General features: G+C 53.4%; 1 protein-coding gene across 2 annotated transcripts; it reads left to right on the forward strand.

The window, feature by feature from the left end:
* Positions 1-1,792: 1,792 nt before the first annotated feature.
* Positions 1,793-18,373, forward strand: IL23R (interleukin 23 receptor). Of its 2 annotated transcripts, XM_086841432.1 has the most exons (15): positions 1,793-2,011; positions 2,935-3,008; positions 3,867-4,154; positions 4,240-4,363; positions 5,590-5,759; positions 7,172-7,317; positions 7,771-7,930; positions 8,907-8,986; positions 9,152-9,350; positions 11,018-11,215; positions 13,027-13,101; positions 14,519-14,569; positions 14,914-15,007; positions 16,246-16,336; positions 16,946-17,631. In XM_086841432.1, exons 1-15 carry the CDS (start codon positions 1,860-1,862, stop codon positions 17,531-17,533), a joined length of 2,490 nt encoding a protein of 829 aa, XP_086697558.1. In that variant the 5' UTR covers positions 1,793-1,859; the 3' UTR covers positions 17,534-17,631. The 2 variants fall into 2 exon arrangements, with proteins under 2 accessions (XP_086697558.1, XP_086697559.1); XM_086841433.1 differs by lacking the exon at positions 1,793-2,011 and having other exon boundaries at positions 2,744-3,008; positions 16,946-18,373.
* Positions 18,374-22,583: the final 4,210 nt, after the last annotated feature.

Here is a 22,583-nt window from a genome sequence, read left to right on the forward strand (position 1 = left end):
GACACTCCAGGGGTCTGGGGGCAGCCACAGGAACCTGTGCCAGGGCCTGCCCACCCTCCCGGGGAGGAATTTCTCCCTAAAACCAACCCTGCCCTCGGTTTCCAGCAGGCTCCAGGGAATGTCTGAACAAACCACGGGGAGCCCCAAACACGATGGGGTTGGAAAGTCGGGGCAGTGCAGCTGCCTGAGAGGAAGGCGACATTTCCGAGCGTGGGAAAGAGAAATCCGTGGGGAAGAGCCCTGGAGGGAGGAGGAGAGGACACGGCAGCCGAAGGACATCGGGAACCCGCAGGGGAATGCGGGGAGCGGCAGCTCCGGGGGGCTCTCACACCTGTCCTGGGAATGCCCCACCTTCCAGCGCCCTGTGCCAGCTCCAGATGTGCCGGCCTGGCTCCAGATCTGCCGGCCTGGCTCCAGATGTGCCGGCCCGGCTCCAGATGTGCTGCCCTGGCTCCAGATGTGCCGCCCCGGCTCCAGATGTGCCGGCCTGGCTCCAGAGGTGCCGGGTGCCAGCCCAGCCCCGGATGAGATGAGCCGGCTCCAGGCGCAGCCCCAGCCCTGTGCCCCAGACATTAAACACTGCCAGGACATCCCAAAGGTGAAATTGCCACGGAAACCCCCGCAGCCCTGCTCGGGGTGTGTGAACCCACACAAACCCAGCCGTTCCTACAGGCACACCGTACACTGGAACCACTTCCCCCGTGGTGCCGGCTCCTGCTCTCACTTCCACAAAAATTCCCCGTCCAAACCCGGAGCAGCCCGGGTTTGCTGGCAGAGGGAGGCTCAGCTTTCCCCGGGGTGCAGGGAGGTGAATTCTGGTCCCCGACATTTCCTCCTGCGAGGCAGAGGCGGGAGCAGTGCGGGGTTTCCTGTGGTTGCAGTGTCTAATGAGGTTAACGCTGTTCTTGAGGTTTAACTCCTCAAGCGACACGAAAAAGGAAGCCCCGGGCACTGCAGGGCCGGGCTTTGGGAGCAGCAGAAGGGAGCTGGAGCATCCCTGGAGCATCCCTGGAGCATCCCTGGAGCATCCCTGCAGCATCCCTGGAGCATCCCTGGAGCATCCCTGGATCTCCCAGCCTCGGGAATGCTGTAACATCCTTGGATGAGCTCAGAGGGGGTGACACAAACACCCCCATTCCTCCAGGACTGTTCATTCCTCTGGGATCGCCAGGAAAATCACCCTGCCAGCTCCCGGGACTGTAACAATCCCCTGGGGATGGGCTCGGCTCTCCCAGGTCCTGCCAGGACTCTGAGACGTCCCGAGGCTGCTGCTGGAAGGGATTTGGGTTTTCCCATGGACTGACTCACACCGGGAGGGAAACTCTGCTGCTCTGTGCGGGTCAGCCAGTGCTGCTGCAGGGTGCCACACGTCCTGAGGATTGCCAAGGTAAGGATTCCCTGCTTTCCCCAGCTCCCAGCCCCCTGCTGGAACCAGGGAATATCCCAGCTCCTGCTCCTCACCCGCTGCTCCTGCGTTTATCCGCTCCTGGCGCAGCCACGGTGAAGATTCCGTGTGATTCGGGGGAGCAGCTTCTCCCCTCTTTATTGAATTCCCATTTCTTTAATGCACGAAGAGGATTTACCAGAGATGAGATCAAAGCCCAGCATCTCCAAATTGCCTCGTTCCTTCTGCAAACGCCTCTAAATTGGAATAAAAGCAGGAATGTGATTCCCAGAGGAGGCAGAGCCGGAGATCCCTCGGAGAACTGGGCAGATTTAGAGTTTCCAGCTCTTCTCAGAGGACCCCAATCGCATTTTTTCATTTGCTCTGACTTGCAGAAGGTTCCAGGGCACTTGGGAACCGACAGCTTCTCTTTGTAGGTCAGGTAATAGGGAGGCACTTGAAATTTGACTCACTCATGATGATCAGCCCTAAAACCAAACCAGGTCACCTCACCCTGCACGAGAAATACCCGAGCACTCGCTGCTGCTGGGTTGAAAAAGAGCATTTTGAAGCTTTTACTGTGGACTCTGAGCTCCCTGAGAGGAAACTCGCCATTCCTGACAGCAGGTATTGCATGGGGAAGGGAAAGGATGGAGAGCGGGGCTTGCCTGGCTGCTCAGCCCCGGGCAGGTGAATGGAAGGGCTCAGGGCTCCTTCCCTGTGCCCACCCCCCACCCCCAGAGGGGTCTGTGGGGGTCTTGGGGCCACCCCATCTCCGGGGGGCTGGGGGTGCCTCGCTGGGTGCTTCCAGGAGGATCCTTTGCTCGGAAAAGAGCGATTTCCCCGCAGGAGCTGCATTTCCCCTCCCAATGTGAGCCCTTCCAGCCCCGCATTCCGAGTCCCACCGGGCTGGGCTTTCTTCCCTGGGCTGCGGGAATTCTCCCAAAGCGGCTGTGGAGACAGAAAGGGAGCAGGGGGAAATTGAAGCGGCTGTGGATGCAGGCACAAGGGTGACTCCTTGGGGACAGGGGGGATTTTGGGGCTGTCTCAAGGACTTCACTGCTGGGAAGAGCCGCGGCTCAGCCTGGCCAGGACCTGTGGGAAAGATATTAGGGAAAAGGGAGTTTCTATCCCATAAAACCATGCCTGAGCATCCCCAGGGATGGAGACTGCAGGACAGCAGCCCCACTTTGGCCACCTTTAAAGAGCTTTTTCTTATGTTTAGCTGGAATTCCCTGATTTCCTGATTTCCTGTCCTGGGCCACACCGAGTTTGGCTCCCTCGCCTTTACTCCCCACCAGACATCCATTCCCGAGGATCTGCCCCCCTGGAGCCCACTCCTCTCCAGGCTGAGCTGCTCCCCCAGCCTTTCCACACCTCCCAGGTGTTCCTGACCCTCAGGCACCTTTGGTGGGCTCATTCCAGATCTCTGCCATCCTCTCCATCCTCTCCAGAGCAGGGCTGCTCGCCTTTCCCTGCCACAAACCCACCCTGCCCGTGCTGGAGCTGCTTTTCCAGGGGGATTTGCTCCATCCTTTTCCACCCCTCAGGCTATGCCGAGCGTGGGCCATGGCGGGCTCCGAGGCTTTGGTGCTGCCCGTCCTGCTCTGCTGCCTGTGCCCAGGTGAGTGACCACACCAGGGCCACCACGCCGAGCCCTGAGCTCCTGCAGGACATTCGGGCTGGGAACGGGGCAAGGACAGAGCCCTGCAGGGGGAATGCCAGGGCCTGCAGCTCCTTCTCCTTGGAGCGGGGCCGTTTCCAGCTGCCGTGCTGAGCCCTGGGCTCTGCCCTTTCCAGGAAGGGCAGATGGAGCCCGATAGCGCCCGAGAGCCGGGGCTGCTGCGGAGCCTCATCTGATAGGGAAGGGCAGCGCCTCCGCCGCCCTAATCTTGGGGATCAGAGCTCTCGAGAGCGCAGGTTATTTCCCTGCACTCGTTTAAACGTTACAGCAAAACCTAAAATGGGTGAAACTGGAGGAACTGGCTGTTTCTGATCTGCTGGGATGAGTCACAGGGGCCGGGGCGCTGCTGCAGGCGGGGGGCTCATCCCAGGGGGGACCTCAGAGCTCGCCCAGCCCTGGACAGGGACAACTTCCACTGTCCCGGGCTGCTCCAAATCCTGGGCACTTCCAGAGACCCGGGGGCAGCCCCAGCTCCTCTGTGCCAGGGTCTCCCTGCCCTCGGGGAGAACAATTTCTCCCCAGCATCACTCGTGATCCCTGACCTGCAGGATCCAGCCGTGCTGCTGCTGCTGCATCCCGGGGGGCAGAGCAGCTCCCTGGGGATCCCTGGGGATCCCTGCAGCTCCCTGGGGATCCCTGCAGCCCCCTGGGGATCCCTGCAGCCCCCTGGGGATCCCTGGGGATCCCTGCAGCTCCCTGGGGATCCCTGGGGATCCCTGCAGCTCCCTGGGGATCCCTGGGGGTCCCTGCAGCCTCTGCTGCCGTGGGACACCCCCGGAGCCCCCCGCTTTGGCGCAGGTGCCGCAAACCTCGAGTGCAAGGGGAGCGTGTGGATCGAGCCCGCGGCGGTGGTGCGGATGGGCTCCGACATCTCCATCGGCTGCCAGTCCTCCCTGAGCTGCCCTGAGCTGCAGCTCGACATCCTCCTCAACTACAGCCGCGCCGAGGGCAGCCCGCTGCCCGGCGGCACCGTGAGGCTCCGGCTGCGCCACTTCAGGATGCCCTTGGCCACCGTGACCTGCCTGTCCCGCTGTGGGGACAGCCAGTGGCACGGGCTGGTGTGCGGAGCGGAGCTGCGGGCGGGCTGTGAGTGCCCCGATCCCCGAGCCCCCGGAGAACCGGCTCCGGCTGCTCCCGGCGCGGCCGTGCCCTCACCAGCCTCGCCCCGCAGATCCCCCGGACCCCCCCGGCAACCTGAGCTGCGCCACCGCCGAGGGCTCGGGGAGCCTGGAGTGCAGCTGGGACCAGGGACAGGACACGCTCCTGCCCACCCGCCACAGCCTCCACCTGCGCAGGTGAGAGCCCGGGGCAGCGCGGAGGGGAGGGGGCGCGGGGGGTCACAGCCCTGGGTGACAGCCTCGGGTCACAGCCCTGGGTCACAGCCCTGGGTCACAGCCCTGGGTGACAGCCTCGGGTCACAGCCCTGGGTGACAGCCTCGGGTCACAGCCCTGGGTCACAGCCTCGGGTGACAGCCCTGGGTCACAGCCTCGGGTCACAGCCTCGGGTGACAGCCCTGGGTCACAGCCCTGGGTCACAGCCTCGGGTGACAGCCCTGGGTCACAGCCCTGGGTCACAGCCTCGGGTCACAGCCCTGGGTCACAGCCTCGGGTGACAGCCCTGGGTCACAGCCCTGGGTCACAGCCTCGGGTGACAGCCCTGGGTCACAGCCCTGGGTCACAGCCTCGGGTCACAGCCCTGGGTCACAGCCCTGGGTCACAGCCTCGGGTGACAGCCCTGGGTCACAGCCCTGGGTGACATCTCTGGGTCACAGCCCTGGGTGACATCTCTGGGTCACAGCCCTGGGTGACATCTCTGGGTGACATCTCTTGGTCACGGCCCTGGCTCACAGCCCCTGGTCACAGCCCCTGGTGACAGCCCTGGGTCACAGCCCTGGGTCACAGCTCTGGGTCTCAGCCCCTGGTGACAGCCCCTGGTGACTGCAGAGCTGCCGTGCCCCAGTTCCACTTCCTACCGCTCACGTTTTGTCACCTCCTGCCCGAGAACCACACGTTCCACCGCAGGAGCTCGGGCGGTCACCCCGCTCACCTTCCAGCAGCTCCCAGCAGCTCGGGAGCTCTCTAAATAAAAAGAGAGATAAAGAGAGGACGAGCCCAACGCTGCCCAAACCCCAAAACCAAAATTCCAGCATGAAGCTGAAGCAGAGGTGCTGGCTTTGTGCCACAGCCCTGCCCTGGGACACTCCCTACCACCCAGTCCCCACCACACCAGCCTGGCAGGCTCTCAGCTACCCTGATCCATTTTAAAGACCTTCATCCCATCATTTGGAAGCTCAGGGACAAAGCTCCTGCTTAAATTTGCTTGGGATCCAACCGTGCAGGGTTCCCTTCCCACTGTGAAAATCCAAACAGCAGTGCAGGGAAGGGAAGGGGTTTGGTTTAGGGGTGACAAACTCTGGGTTTGGGGATGGCCATGGCCTGGTGACACCTCAGGACTGGGGTGGCCGTGCCAGCGGGTGTGTGGAGCTGGGATGGGCACTGACAGGGCTGCATCTGCTTCCAGGGTGGTGGCAGAGGATGAGGAGGATGAGGAAGAAAAGATCTTCCCTGCAGACTCATCTGTGCCGCTGAGAGAGCTGCACAATGAGAGCCTCTACTCGGTGTGGGTGCAGGCCAGCAACGCGCTGGGCACTGCCCGCTCGGGCCCTCAGCACCTCAGCCTGCAGGAGATCGGTATGGCCATCATCCATCCATCAGCCATCATCCATAAATCATCCATCTGTCATCCATCATCCATAAATCATCCATCATCCATCCATCCATCCATCCATCATCCATCCATCATCCATCCATCCATCCATCCATCATCCATCCATCATCCATCATCCATCCATCCATCCATCCATCATCCATCCATCATCCATCCATCCATCCATCCATCCATCATCCATCCATCATCCATCATCCATCATCCATCCATCATCCATCCATCCATCATCCATCCATCCATCATCCATCCATCCATCATCCATCCATCCATCATCCATCATCCATCCATCATCCATCATCCATCCATCAGCCATCATCCATAAATCATCCATCTGTCATCCATCATCCATCCATCCATCCATCCATCCATCCATCCATCCATCCATCCATCATCCATCCATCATCCATCCATCATCCATCCATCCATCCATCATCCATCCATCCATCATCCATCATCCATCCATCCATCCATCCATCATCCATCCATCATCCATCCATCCATCCATCCATCCATCATCCATCCATCATCCATCATCCATCATCCATCCATCATCCATCCATCCATCATCCATCATACATCCATCATCCATCATCCATCCATCAGCCATCATCCATAAATCATCCATCCATCATCCATCATCCATCCATCCATCCATCCATCCATCCATCCATCATCCATCCATCATCCATCCATCATCCATCCATCCATCCATCATCCATCCATCCATCATCCATCATCCATCCATCCATCCATCCATCATCCATCCATCCATCCATCCATCATCCATCATCCATCCATCCATCCATCCATCCATCATCCATCCATCATCCATCCATCCATCCATCCATCATCCATCCATCATCCATCCATCATCCATCCATCCATCATCCATCCATCCATCATCCATCCATCATCCATCCATCCATCATCCATCCATCCATCCATCCATCCATCCATCCATCCATCCATCATCCATCCATCATCCATCCATCCATCCATCCATCCATCATCCATCCATCCATCCATCCATCCATCCATCATCCATCCATCCATCCATCCATCCATCATCCATCATCCATCCATCCATCCATCCATCCATCCATCCATCCATCCATCATCCATCATCCATCCATCATCCATCCGTCCATCATCCATCCATCATCCATCCATCATCCATCCATCTATCCATCCATCATCCATCCATCATCCATCCATCCATCCATCATCCATCCATCCATCCATGATCACCACAGTGTGCTGTGGCTGTGCGTGGCCACCCACACTGCCCAGCCCTGCGGCGTCACTCTGGGACTTTGGGGACTCCCCTGATCACCAGGACAGTCCCCATCCCACCCCTTCCCGTGTGTCCCCGCAGTGGTTCCCGCTCTGCCCGTGATCATCAGTGCCGAGACCTCGGAGACGTCCCCGGCCATCACCAGCACGCGCTGGAGGAGCCGGACGCGGCTACAGAACGTGCAGTGCCAGGAGAGGCACCGAGCCACGGACACCCCAGCGTGGCACGTGAGAGCCCCACACCTCCCCCACACGTCCCCGTTCCAGAGATGTGTGTCCCGTTCCTGCTGGAGACCCCCTGGGCAATGGGAACATTTTGGGGTCGTTCTGAGGTGCCCCCTGTGCCGGGGGGTGGTGGGGAATGGGCACCCCAGGGATCCAGGCAGATCCCGCTTTGGGGACCAGGAGAGCAGATGGCCTCATGGGCAGGGTTATCCCGGCTTTTTAAGCCAAAAGACAGAATTCCAAAGATTCCCAAACCTTCTGCTCTGCAAGGACAAGGCACAAAATCCTCTGGGACGCTCAACTCCAGCGGGGCAGCTCCAAGCGGAGCCCTTTGGGGACATCCCCGAGTTCCAGCAGGGCCGAGCCCGGATCCCTGGAGCCCCAAAATCCCGGCGGGGGAGGAATGGCGGTGGGGGCTCTGGCACACGCTCCCCCAGCTCCCCCCTTCCCCCGCAGGTGGAGCTGTGTGACACGGTGACACCGGAGGGTCCCCGCTGGCAGCACGAGCTGCAGAGCGACACCGAGTTCGTGTTCCAGGTCCGGTGCCGGCTCAGCACCGCCCGCAGCCCCTGGAGCGCCTGGAGCTCCCCTTTCCTCTACAGAACCCCCGAGACAGGTGGGCTCAGCCCCGGTGACACCTGTGGCTGGCGTTTGTCACCCCCGGCACAGCTGCCCGGGGCTTCAAACCCTGCGGATGTGGCACTTGGGGACGAGGGGTGGCCTTGGCGGGGCTGGAAATGGTTGGGCTGGATGTTCTCTGAGGGCTTTTCCGAGCAGATTCCGTCATCTTTTACCGGCTTGATTGCTCCCCTGGCTGGAAAAATCACATCGAGGTGTCGCGACAAATCCCTGTCCCCATGTCCCCTCCCCTGCCGGTCGGGAGGGGCTTCCCGGGAGCTGCGGGAGTGGGGGAGCCCCGGGGTGCCCTGCGGTGTCCCCACGGGTGTCCCGGTGTCCCCCAGGGGTGTCCCGGTGTCCCCGGGGGTGTCCCGGTGTCCCCCCGGGGGTGTCCCGGTGTCCCCCGGCTGTCCCGGTGTCCCCCCGGGGGTGTCCCGGTGTCCCCCAGGGGTGTCCCGGTGTCCCCCGGGGCTGTCACTGTGTCCCCCCGGGGGTGTCCCGGTGTCCCCCGGGGGTGTCACGGTGTCCCCGGGGGTGTCACGGTGTCCCCCTGGCTGTCCCGATGTCCCCGGGGCTGTCCCGGTGTCCCCCCGGGGCTGTCACTGTGTCCCCCCGGGGGTTTCCCGGTGTCCCCGGGGGTGTCCCGGTGTCCCCCCGGGGGTGTCCCGGTGTCCCCGGGGGTGTCCCGGTGTCCCCCTGGCTGTCCCGGTGTCCCCGGGGCTGTCCCGGTGTCCCCCTGGCTGTCCCGGTGTCCCCCCGGGGCTGTCACTGTGTCCCCCCGGGGGTGTCCCGGTGTCCCCCTGGCTGTCCCGGTGTCCCCGGGGGGTCACGGTGTCCCCGGGGCTGTCCCGGTGTCCCCCCGGGGCTGTCACGGTGTCCCCGGGGCTGTCCCGGTGTCCCCCCGGCGGTGTCCCGGTGTCCCCCCGGCGGTGTCCCGGTGTCCCCGGGGTGTCACGGTGTCCCCTCCTCCGCAGTCCCCGCCGCTCCCGCTGTGTGGCGGTGCCTGGGTCCGGCCCTGCCGAACGGCAGCCGCGAGGTGACGATCTTGATCAAGGTAAGGAGGTTTTGGGGCAGCCTCTGCCGATTTTCGGCTCTGCCGCTCCTCCCCGAGCAGCCGGGCGGCAGCGGAGCCTCTCCATCCCCTCCAGGCTGAGCCCAGCCGAGGGCTCGGTGTCCCGCGGGTGGCTCGGTGTCACACACGCGTGTCCGTGTCCCGCAGCCCGCCCGGGGGAGGCAGCTGAGCTTCGCCGTGTCCGCGCAGAGCCCCGGGGGGCGGCGGCTGCTGTGCCTCACCTCCGGCCCCGAGTGCACGGTCCTGGTGCCGCCCGGAGCCCGCAGCCTCCTCGTCACCGCCCGCAATTCCCAAGGGAGCTCCAGCCCTGCCAGCATCCCCCTGGAGCGGGCTGGGGCTCGGGAAGGTAGGATGGCAGCTCCCGGGGAGCAGGGAAACGCTGCCGGCACAGCCCTGCCCGCCCCAGCGAGGGAGCACAAAATCCTCCGGACAAATCCAGCGACCCCCGGGGATGCCCCACAGCTGTTTAAGGAATTCTGGAGTGCTTTGGGTTGAGAGAGTCCTTAAAGCTCGTCTCATTTCACTGTTCCATGACAGCTCCCACTGCCCCAGGCTGCTCCAAACCCATCCAGCCTGGCCTTGGGCACTGCCAGGGATCCAGGGACAGCCCCAGCTGCTCTGGGAATTCTATTCCAGACCCTCCCCACCTTCCCAGGGAACAATTCCTGCCCCAGATCCCATCCAGCCCTGCCCTCTGGCACTGGGAACCATTCCCTGGGTCCTGTCCTTCCATCTCTTATCCCAAGCCCCTCTCCAGCTCTCCTGGAGCCCCTTCAGGCTCTGCAATCTCAGCCCTTCACCTCCCAAGGCTGCAACAGCAAAGTTAAAAATCAGTTTGTCGGCTGGCAAAGCCAAGGGTGCAAAGGCTGCTCCTTCTGCCAGCCCCCACTGTGAGCTGGGCCCCTCCAGACTGGAAAAGAACAGAAAAAAAAAAAATCCTTTCTAAATCATTTTAGGACCACCTCATGCTCCCTGTGGCCCGGGCTGTGGTTTTCCCCACAGCCACGCTCTCCTAGGTCTGAAAAACGTCTTTGAATGAGCAATGGGAGGGGAAAGTCCCATTCGAGCTGAGGACAAATAGATGACTAAAAAGAAACTGAAGAGAAATAAGGTGGAAAAAACTCTCTAAGCTCTGGTGTTTATCAGAACTGTGCACGTTTCTGGTAAAAAGGGACAGGTGAAACATTTCAGGGACGTGACAGAGCCGAGGATGTTTGGGATTTACAAGCACAGAACTCCACATCTGGCTGGGGATGAGCACAGCTGGCCAGGAGGGCCAAGGGCACACGGGCAGTGCCAGCCCAGGAGGGGCTGGAGCGAGTCCAGGGGAGGGAACGGAGCTGGGAAGGGGCTGGAGAATCCCTGAGGGAGCTGGGAAGGGGCTGGAGAATCCCTGAGGGAGCTGGGAAGGGGCTGGAGAATCCCTGAGGGAGCTGGGAAGGGGCTGGAGAATCCCTGAGGGAGCTGGGAAGGGGCTGGAGAATCCCTGAGGGAGCTGGGAAAGCTCAGCCTGGAGCAAAGGAGGCTCAGGGGGAATTTCTGGCTCTGCACAAGTCCCTGGCAGGAGGGGACAGCCGGGGGGATTTGGGATCTGCTCCCAGGAACAGGGACAGGAGGAGAGGGAACGGCCCCAGGCTGGGCCAGGGGAGGTTTGGGTTGGATATTTGGGAAAATTCCCTCATGGAAAGCTTTTCCAGCCCTGGCAGAGCTGCCCAGGCAGGGGTGGAATCCCCATCCCTGGAGGGATTCAAAAGCCACAAGGATGTGTGACCACAGGTCAGAGGTGCCCTTGATCTTTAGGGTCTTTTCCAACCTAAATAATTCCATAAAATACAGGTCAATACATAAAGATAAATTAATATATATATTTTTTTATCTGTTTATATATAAACCCACCCTATTCTGTAATTTCCTGTTCATCCTTCCAAGGAAAACCACATTTCCCCTGGGCTTGGCTGACTCTCCATTCTCCAAGGATGAGTTTTGACATCCCCTTTCCCTCTTTCTCCACAGAATTCCCAGCACCAGGAGCTGTGGAGGTGAAGGCTGAGGAGCAGAGCAGGTTCCTGGTTCGGTGGCAGCGGCCCCGGCACAGCCGGAGCCCCCTGCTCTGCTTTGTGCTGGAGTGGGATTCCAGCTCCCAGCACGGCCAGAACCAGCTGCTCCTCTGGGAAAAAATCCCACAGCACCAAACACACACCTACATCCCAGGTAAAATATCCCAGGTAAAACATCATCCCAGGTAAAACATCCAAGGTAAAATATCCCAGGTTAAACATCCCAGGTTAAACATCCCAGGTAAAACCTCCCAGGTAAAACATCCCGGGTAAAACATCCCGGGTAAAACCTCCCAGGTAAAACATCCAAGGTAAAACATCCCAGGTAAAACATCCCAGGTAAAACATCCCTGGTAAAACATCCAAGGTAAAACATCCCAGGTAAAACATCCCAGGTAAAACATCCCAGGTAAAACATCCCAGGTAAAACATCATCCCAGGTAAAACATCCCAGGTAAAACATCCCAGGTAAAACATCCCAGGTTAAACATCCCGGGTAAAACCTCCCAGGTAAAACATCCCAGGTAAAACCTCCCAGGTAAAACATCATCCCAGGTAAAACATCCCAGGTTAAACATCCAAGGTAAAACATCCCAGGTAAAATATCCCAGGAATCCCTGAACCCCTTGGTGCGGCTCATCGGGATGGGATAAATCCAAAAATATAGAGTATAAATCCAAAAATAGAGTATAAATCCAAAAATATAGATTATAAATCCAAAAATATAGTGTAAATCCAAAAATATAGATTATAAATCCAAAAATATAGTGTAAATTCAAAAATATAGAGTGTAAATTCAAAAATATAGAGTAAATCCAAAATAGAGTATAAATCTAAAAATAGAGTATAAATCCCAAAATATAGAGTATAAATCAAAAAATGTAGATTATAAATCCAAAAATAGAGTATAAATCCAAAAATACAGAGTATAAATTCAAAATAGATTATAAATCCAAAAATATAGAGTATAAATTCAAAAATAAAGATTATAAATCCTAAATATAGATGATAAATCCAAAATGTAGATTATAAATCCAAAAATAGAGTACAAATCCAAAATAGAGCATAAATTGAAAAATATAGAATATAAATTCAAAAATATAGAGTATAAATCCAAAAATAGAGTATAAATCCAAAGTATAGATTATAAATCAAAAAATAAACATTATAAATCCAAAATAGAGATTATAACTCCAAATATAGATTATATACCCAAAATATAGATTATAACTCTGAAAAATCGATTATAACTCCAAATATGGATTTTAACCCTAAAATATAAATGATAACCCCAAAATATACATTATAACTCCAAAATATATATTATAACCCCAAAATAGAGATTATAACCCCAAAATAGAGATTATAACCCCAAAAATATAGATTATAAATCCAAAATAGAGATTATAACCCCAAAATAGAGATTATAAATCCAAAATAGAGATTATAACCCCAATATAGAGATTATAACCCCAAAAATATAGATTATAAATCCAAAATAGAGATTATAACCCCAGAATAGAGATTATAACCCCAATATAGAGATTGTAACCCCAATATCAATGTTATAACCCCAAAATAGAGATTATAACCCCAAAAATATAGATTATAAATCGGAAATAGAGATTATAAATCCGAAATAGAGATTATAAAGGCAGTTTGATTTGAATTGGAGCCCCTGCCCGCTTGTTTTTGGGGAGCGGGGCTGTGAAGAGCCCTGAGGGGAGAAGGAGGAGGGGAGAAATTGGAGATTTGAGGGCAAAAAATGGGATTTGGGTCCCTGGTGAGGATCACAGGGAAAGGAGGGGAGGAAGATGAAGTCAAGGTGAGCAGGAACAGCACCAGACCCACCAAGGCAAATCCATCTGCATCCTCTGGCCGCTCAATCCCAAGGCCCTGAGCAAGCCCAGAGGCTTCAGAGCAGATAAAAAAGGTGATTTTGAGGGTAAATCTCATTTTTCCCAGCGGCAGGAGCTCCCCTGCGCGTGCGGCTCTACGCGGTGTATCCCGACGGGATCAGCAAAGCCAGCTCCAGCCCAGGTGAGCAGGATCCGATCCTCACACAGCGATTTCGGAACAGGATAACCCTCCCCAGCCAGCAGGATTGGAAAAGAGAGGGGAAAATCAATGGATTTGTATAAAAGCCGTCTCTAGCCGGGCTCTGCTCCCCTGCACAGACCCAAAACACCCAAGAACATTTTCCTTCGCCAGCGGGGCCGTTGTCTCTTTCCCTGGCAGAAAAGTGAGGCTGCAAATGCAGAATTCCCGAGGAAATGTTAGGGATAAAGCAAAATCCAGCAAAGAGCTTTTCCAGGGAGCAGCTGGGCAGAGCCAGCCTGGAGTGGGAGCCACAGGAGGGACAACTTCAGCTGGATCAGCGCTGGGAAGGGCTTGAGGGAAGGAACATCATCATCATCATCATCATCATCATCCTCATCCTCATGGCTGGGGGTGGCTTTGGGTGTCCTCAGGAGATCACAGCAGGGTCTGAGCTCCTCCCAGGGCTGAGGTTTAACCAGAACCCCCGGGCAGGGCGTGGAAGGGCCAGGAGAGGCTGGGCAGGACCATTGAGGGCTGGCAGGACCAGAGGCACCCGCAGGTGACAGCTGAGGGTGTCCCCAGCCCCGGTGCCCTCCGAGATGGATCCTCTGCAGCTGCCCAGGGATTCCTCCTGTGCCCAAAGGGCTCCGTGGCTCTGCTGGCAGCTCTGGGAGCTGGAAGTTCTTCCCAAGGGATGGAAGCAGGCACTGCTGGCTGGCTGTGCCATTCCTGGGCACTGTCCTCAGGCCAGGACCCTCCCCTGTGGCACCAAAAGTTTGTCAAGGATGAGGGATCCCGAGGGAATTGCTGAACCTGGCCAGGATCCAGGCTGGCCGCTGATTTTAGCAGAAAGAAGATCTTGGCAGGGTCCTCAGCTGCAGATCTTCCCTCTCTGCATGGAAATAATGGGGGAATTCATTCCCGTGGGGTTCAGGCACTGGGGGAAATCACAGAATGCCAAAGGGTTTGGGATGGGAAGGACCTGAAATCCCACCCAGAGCCACCCCTGCCATGGCAGGGACACTTCCCCTGTCCCAGGCTGCTCCAAACCCATCCAGCCTGGCCTGGGACACTCCAGGGATCCACAGCTTCTCTGGAAAACCTGTTACACAGCCTGGGAGTGCTGAGGAAAAACGATGGAGCTCCCCAGAGGGGCTGGATCCTTGTTTTGGGTGCTGAGGGAAGAGGTTTCGTAGACGGGGACAGATGTTGATTAACATTTTGTTTAATTGGATCTCTGGGAAATGGGAGGTTGTGGAGAGCCCAGGCAGAGCTGGAGTCATTCCGGCTTTGGGGAGCTTCATTTTCCTCATCATGCCGTTATTTATTTTCCTAAAAAGATGAAGCCAGGGCAGGTTTTGTGTCAGCCACAGCCCTGTGAATGAAGCACAGACATTTTCCCCTCTCTCTGTTGCAGTCCCTGCGGAGGAGCCGCTCCTGGGCAGCGCTCACGGCGAGATGTCCCAGGGTAAGGAGGGCAGCTCCGCCTTGCTAAGCCCGGCTTGCTCCTGGCCTCAGGTGGGAGGTTTAACCCCAGCAGCTCCTGGAAGTGGGAATTGAGAGCTCCCAAATACTTTGGGGAGGTCAGAACCCCAAAGAAAAAGACATTTTCACTCTGTGGGGACACTCGTGCAGGAAAGGCCGCGGCGCTCTCGGGGATGAGCAGCACCCACAGAGCAAAAACTTTGAGTTTTGCTTTCTAGAGAGGTTCAAATATAACCTCCAGCACCAGGAAAATATCAAATTAACCCGTGAGAGAGTGAATCCCTGAGCCCCAGGAGTGACCTCCTCCCTCTCACCCCCTTCTCACAGATGACATCAGGGTTTTCCTGGGACTGAGCCTCAGCGTGCTGGGATTGTCGGTTCTTTTCGCAATTCTGATGTTCAAAAAATCAGTCAGGAAAAGGTATTCCTTTCTCCCCCATATCTTTCTTCTTTATTTCTTATTATTTACTAATTATTATTTCCAAATCATCATTTTTTTAATTATTTTTTTTTAAATTTTTTTTGATGTAGAAGAAATATAAAATTTCTTCTGGGATGATTTAAAATCGACTACAGGGTCCTTTTCACCTCAGCCTGGGGGTCAATGTCACACATTTTTCAGGTTCTTGTATGAAAGGACTTTTTGGTGCTCTACAGTAAGGCAGAGAGCAACCACAAGAGTGAAATAAAATTAGTATCATTTTATTATATATATTATATATTGCATATATTAAATTATATATTATATATATTGTATATTATATTATATATATTATATTATTATAATTATATAATAATATATAATATAATATATATAATATAATATAATATAATATAATATAATATAATATAATATATATACTAATATAACTTAATACTAAATATATAATAAATCAATATATTAATATTATATTATATGTTATATTATATTATATTATATTATATTATATTATATTATATTATATTATATTATATTATATATATTATTATATAATTATAATAATATAATATATAATATATATTATATTATATTATATTATTATATTATAATAATATAATCTATAATATCATATATACTAATATAACTTAATACTAAATATATAATAAATCAATATATTAATATTATATTATATGTTATATTATATTATGTTATATTATATTACATTATATTATATTATATATTTTTATATATTATATTTTATATTTATAATTTATATATATATATAAAATATATATATAATTATATATATTTCATATAAAATGAAAATGAAATTAGTGAGATTGGAGAAAGGGGAACCCCAAGTTTCCAAGCCCCTCTCAAAGGCTGGGTGTTCTTCATGTGTCCTTCCAGACACTTTTATCCTGCAGGAGGAATATCTGGGCAATAAACTGAATTTAAATTTGGGGTTTGTTTTTGTCCTTCCTCCCCAGTTTTATCCTGCAGCAGGAATATCTGAGTAATAAATTGGATTTAAATTTGGGGTTTGTTTTTGTCCTTCCTCCCCAGTTTTATCCTGCAGGAGGAATATCTGAGTAATAAATTGGATTTAAATTTGGGGTTTGTTTTTGTCCTTCCTCCCCAGTTTTATCCTGCAGGAGGAATATCTGAGTAATAAATTGGATTTAAATTTGGGGTTTGTTTTTTCCCTGCTGGTGAAGGACTAAGGCCACCCTTGTGTCCCTCTTGCCGAGGTGGCTCTTTGAAGACTTTCCCCGCATGGAGAACAGCAAAGTGGTGAAGTCACTCCAGGTGAGGGCAGAGTTTTCTCCTGGCTTTGCTTCCCCTCAGGTTAAAGCTTGGATTCACACAATCACAGAATTATCCAGGCTGGAAAATCCCTCGGAGATCGTTGAGTCCCCAACCATTCCCAGCAGTGCCAAGGCCACCACTCCCGTGTCCCCAAGTGCCACATGCACGGGGATTTTAAATCCCTGCAGGGATGGGGACTCCAGCCCTGTGCCAGCACTGCCCAGCCCTTTCCACAGAGAAATTTTCCCCAAAATCCAATTTAAACCTCCCCTGGCACGACCTGAGGCCGTTTTCCCCGGCAATTCCTCGTTCCCTGGGAGAGGGCAGCTCACTGGGAGCTGTGAGGAGCGTGGGTGGGAGGAAGTTCAAGGTGCTGGGAAGAGCTCAGGAATCATTTCCCAGGCATTTGCGAGGTGTGTGGGAGCCTGGATTAGCTGAGGTCTTTAAACCTTGATTCCACATTCCCTCTGTGGCCACAGCTCCGGGCTGGGAGGGACCTTGGAGCTCATCCCACTCCATCCCCTGGGCCAGCTTTGCTCCGAGCCCTGATTCCAGCTCTCCTAGAACAGATTTTACCAGTTTGTTGCCACATCCATCATCTTTCCCCAGGACCAGGGCGATTTCCCCAGCGAGAGCCCCCGGGAGCCGTTCCCGGCCTGCGGTGACCCCGCGGTCACGGAGCTCCAGGAGGTGCCGGCGCAGGAGCGGAGCGAGAACCTGGACACGGAGGAGCACGGGGAGCTGCCCAGGAGCGTGGTGGTGACCCCCAGCAGCCCAAGCCCAGAGCAGCTCGGAGCCTACAAACCCCAGCTCTCCATCGGGACCACGCCGGGATACGTCGCGGCCGGGATTCACCCGCAGCCGCGGCCAGCGGAGATGGGAATCTTCTCCCAGGACTACAGCAACCCTGTCCCCCAGCTGTGGCAGCAGCAGGGGGGACCAGCCCAGCTGTGCCTGCTGGAGAAGATCCACCTGGTCCTGAACAGCAGCCAGGCGTTCCCAGAGCCGGCGGGATGCGGATCCTTCCCGGAGAAGCGCTGGGAGCAGAGGCCGCCCAGCGATGTCCCGGAGCAGATGCTGGTCCCCGAGGAGCTGCTGTCCTGCCTCAGAGCTGTCAACAGGGAGCCTGTGGATGGAAATCCCTGCTTCCCACAGAGCGTGGGAGGGCTGTTCGGAGAGAGGCTGGAACTGGGATAAAGCCCTGGAGCACCGGGATTGCCAGTGGAAGAAGCAGAGCAAAGCTCCGGGTTGGAATTCTGCCCTCTGAACTGCTGCAGGCTCTTGGGGCTGCCTGGGGATCTTGGGCCAGCAAAGCCCAGTTTTAACCTCACCTCAACCGGCAGAAGCAAAGAACCCACCAAGCTTGGGTTCCTGGAATGCTGAGCAGGAGATTCCTGCAGGGTGCAATATCTTCAGTTACTGCTCAACATCGTCCTCCTCAAAGCTTTGGAGCATTTCAATCCCAAAGCTTTGGAGCATTTCATTCCCAAAGCTTTGGAGCATTTCATTCCCAAAGGTTTAGAACATTTCATTCCCAAAGGTTTAGAACATTTCATTCCCAAAGGTTTGGAGCATTTCATTCCCAAAGGTTTGGAGCATTTCATTCCCGAAGATTTGAACCATTTAATTCCCAAATGTTTGGAGCATTTCATTCCTGAAGATTCGAAGCATTTAATTCCCAAAGGTTTGGAGCATTTCAGTCCCAAAGGTTTGGAGCATTTCATTCCTGAAGATTTGGAGCATTTCATTCCCAAAGCTTTGGAGCATTTCAATCCCAAAGGTTTGGAGCATTTCAATCCCAAATGTTTGGAGCATTTCATTCCTGGAGCTAATTGCAGTTAAAACAGATAAAAAAATCCCTCAGACATCCTGGCAGAGATGTGGAAAATATTTTGGGATTGCTCCTGAGGAGCAGACACAGCACCAAGGAGGATTACTGTACCAATTTCTGTCTCACACAGGTGAACGTGGAACCTTTTCTGTCCTTTATTTTCCTCCCATTCCCAATAAAAACCTGCCAGGCTGATATAAAATCCCTCTGAATCGCTCACTGGCCATATCCTTCCCTTTGGGTGAGGGATTTCTCATCCCACGGCTCTTCATCACGCTGTGGGGAGAAAAATGGGATTTACCAGGCACAAGAACATGAATTTGGACACCCAGAAGATGAAACACAGCAGCCTCCTTCCCCCAGCAGCCCTGAAACCGTTTCCAGGTGTTCTGGGACTTAGAAAATATTCCTAAACTTTAGGAATTCCTAAAAATTCCTAAGTTTAATTCCTAAACTTAGAAAAAATTCCTAAATTTCCCCAATTTTTCCTAAGCACTGTGAGCATTTCTCCACCAGCTGTGGCACAAATGGATTAATTTTGTCGTTTTTCCTCTCAGTAGTTCCAAAGCACCTTGGTGGGTGCTGTGGCTGTTCCTTTACACCCCCAGGAATCTGTCCCTGCTTCCAGAGGAGCAGTGACCTGGCAAGGAGGGTGAGGATTCTTCTTCAGATCAGCAAAAAAAAAATGCAGAAATGTGAGTGTGGCACGGCAGGGAGCCTAAAATTAGTGAGTGCTGCCCGTGCAGGAAGGAAATTGTACAAGAGCAGCTTTCAGCAGTGTGAGGTGGGGAAGGTTTTTGTTTTTTCTCAATGTCCACATCCTGAGGCTTGTGCTGCCAAACCTCGAGGGGGGAAATGCTCCTCTTGCCTGGAAACAGAGCTGCTGCTGCATTTCAGGGAGCTGCTGGCTGGATTTGCAGCCCCAGGAGCAAAGCTCCTGCTCTTCCAGCAGGGATGGAGCGATCCCAGCTCCCACCATGGGCAGAGAGCCGTGGGTGCCAGCCCTCCTCGGGAGGTAAAAGGAAATATTTCTGTTTTCCGTGGGTTCAGCTGGAAAATCTGGGCTGGGAAGGGCACAAATACACACACAGAGAGAGAAATTCAGGGATGAATGCCCAGGGAAGCTGTGGCTGCCCCTGGATCCCTGGCAGTGCCCAAGGCCAGGCTGGAGCAGGTGGGAGGTGTCCCTGCCATGGCAGGGCTGGCTCTGGATGGGATTTAAAGTCTCTCCCAACCCAAACCTTTCTGGGATTCTGTGATCCCAAACACCATCCCAGGCTGCTCCAAGCCCCATCCAACCTGGAACACTTCCAGGGATGGGGCATGTCATGAATCCCATCACAAAGTCACTCTGGACTGATTGAACACCTCATGGTTCCCCATTTCCCTTAAACATTACAAACTCCTTTGTATTTTTGCTATCAGGTTTTTCTATCCCCTGTTTAAAGCTCTTTTTTTACTGTTGGCAGTCGGATCCAGAGATTCCCACTTGTTGTTGATCAGCTCAGGAATGAATTCCATCATTTTCACGACCCACAGAGATGCTCCACGGCGCTGCCTCATCACTGCCAAGGTTCTAACAAAACCACACTAAAAAAAAAAAAAAAGACTTTTTATACAAAGGGAAAGAGGGAACAAATGGAAAGAAACAAGAAATGGGGTGCAGACAGCTCAGGGGGGAGAACAGAGATCCACCCACTCCTGCTCCATCCCATCAGAGCAGGATGTGTCTACGGGGAGCAGCTCAGGGCTGCAAGGAGATCCCACCACCACCAGAGCTCAGCCAGAGACTCCCCTGTGGGACCTGTTCACCTCTTCAAAAAGTCAGCTTGGAAATGATTTAAAGCGAAAGGAGGATAAAGAAACAATAAATGAATTTAACACACAATAAATGACGCATTCAGCGCTCATCTGAGTCACGCTTTTGAACCCTTTGTGCCATTGCCATGCAGGAGGACGTGGAATTCATTCTGGTTTCAGGTTGGCAGCGCAGAGAGCTGGGTTTAGGCTCAGCTTAGTCACCAACTGATGGTGTGACTTCATCTGCTTCTTATCTGCAGAGTCTGGCTTACTGCAGCTGGTGAAGGCTCAGGATGGAAGGTAAAAGTGCCTTAAACCCTTGGGGAGGAGCAGCAGGAGCAGGAGGTGACAGAAACATCCTCTGAGCACCTGCTGCAGCTGGGTTTTACCCCCTGCTCGCCCTCAGAGGGGTTTGGCTGTCAGTACATCGTGGGAGAGGTTGGGTGGCAGACACAGGCGCTGCAGGGGCTAAAATTGGATTTCAGGCTGGGAGGTTTCACAGAGCTCAGTAACACCCCGAGACCTCCGGGGATTTCTGAGTGCTCTGAGAGGAGATCAAAGCCCAGATTGTGGCCAAGGCTCGTGCAAAGCTGCAAAGAAGTGCCTGGGTCAGCAGAAGCCTTCTGAAAACGTGGTGGGGCTAAAGCAGCTGAGGCGGCCTCGCAACAAAACTGAGAGAAATCATTAAAAATTATGGGATTTGGGGGAGCCTCTCCATTCCCTGAGCCTTTGAGGGGTTTTGGGAGGAGTCCTGACAGGGCTGAGCTCAGAGGCACAGACCAAAGGAGAGGATGTGAGAGCTGAGGCTGTGCTCTGGGCCCCAAATGTCATCTTCCCAGGACAAATCCCATGGGAACGGCACCGGGAAAGCCGTGGGAGCAGGGCTGGAATGGAAGAGAAGAGCAGAACACAGGGAATGAATTACAGAGGGGATGTAATAGGGGAGATTCTCTCCTCACAGCCAGGAGTTAACCTTGCCACAGGGACACAGAAAACATCACAGTCCAATAAAGGATACAGATGTTGTGGCTTCTGTGCATCATCATCTCCTGGGACAGCACCAAACTCCTCTGGAGCAGCACCAAACTCTCCTGAGCAGCACCAAACTCCCCTGGAGCAGCACCAAACTCCTCTGGAGCAGCACCAAACTCTCCTGAGCAGCACCAAACTCTCCTGGAGCAGCACCAAACTCCTCTGGAGCAGCACCAAACTCCTCTGGAGCAGCACCAAACTCTCCTGAGCAGCACCAAACTCCTATGGAGCAGCACCAAACTCTCCTGGGACAGCACCAAACTCTCCCCCTGGCTCCAGCTTTGGCTGGAGGCTCAGAAGGAAGCAGAGCACTGGGATTTTCCAGGCTGGAGGACTCATCCCATCCTGCTGGGGAAGGCAGAGTCACCGAGAGCCCCTGGCACACAAAGGGATGGAAAACACGGAGCCACCGCAGAGGGGACCCTAAAACTGCCACCCTGCAGGGGGGTGGCTCATCCTGCTGCTGCAGCTGGGGTTCAGCTCTGCCACACCACAATTCCATGGACACCAGGGGGAAGTTATGGAGCTGCTGGAGAGATTCCAGAGGAGCCCCTCTGGAGCCAGGCTGGGAGAGCTGGGGGTGCTCACCTGGAGAGGAGAAGCTCCAGGGAGAGCTCAGAGCCCCTTGCAGGGCCTGAAGGGGCTCCAGGAGAGCTGGAGAGGGACTGGGGACAAGGGATGGAGGGACAGGACACAGGGAATGGCTTTAAGCTGGAAAATGGGGGATTTAGGTGGGATTTTGGGAAGGAATTCCTGGCTGGGAGGGTGGGGAGGCCCTGGAATAGAATTCCCAGAGCAGCTGGGGCTGCCCCTGGATCCCTGGAAGTGCCCAAGGCCAGGCTGGATGGGTTTGGAGCAGCCTTGGAAAGCAGAGTTCAGTGTTTAAAATGAAGGGAAAGCAGGAAAGGAGAAAAAAGGAAGGGGAAAAGATTAAAAAGATAAAAAGGATTAAAAAATATAAACAAAAAAAATTATTTAAAAATATTAAAAAGTTAAAAAAATATATAAAAGAGATGCAAAAGGTAAAAATAAAATAGGAAAAGATAGAAAAGATAAAAAAGATAAAAAGGATTAAAAAATATAAAAAAGGTAACAATAAAAATTATAAAAAGGTAAAAAATATAAAGATAAAAATATTAAAAAGGGAAAATGGAAAAGAAAAGAAGGAAGAAGAAAAAGGGAAAAGAAAAAGGAAAAAAAGGACCAAAAAAAAGAGAAAAAGAAAAAGAAAAAATAGTAGAAAAAGAAATTTAAAAAAGGAAAAGTAAAAAAAGACAACAGCAAAGAAAAAAAATACAAAAGGAGAAAAGAGGAAGGGGGGAAAGAAAAATGGAAAACAAATATATAAAGGAAAGAAAATCAGAAAAAATAAAACCTAAAAAGATTTTTAAAAGAAGAAGGAAAAGGAAATAAGAAAAAAATAGAAGTGAAAGGAGGGTGATTTCCTCCTGCCTGTCACTACAACCCCAACCTCTGATCCCCTGAGCCATCCAGCAGCATCTTCCCTCCGACACCTCCTGCGTGAGGGGAACCGAGTGAACATTCCCAGGAAATCAGGAAAAACGGGATTGGATCCCACAGAAC

This window comes from Cyanistes caeruleus, chromosome 9, assembly GCF_971803275.1.
Source record: "Cyanistes caeruleus chromosome 9, bCyaCae1.hap1.1, whole genome shotgun sequence".
In the NCBI taxonomy this organism is placed as follows: domain Eukaryota; kingdom Metazoa; phylum Chordata; class Aves; order Passeriformes; family Paridae; genus Cyanistes; species Cyanistes caeruleus.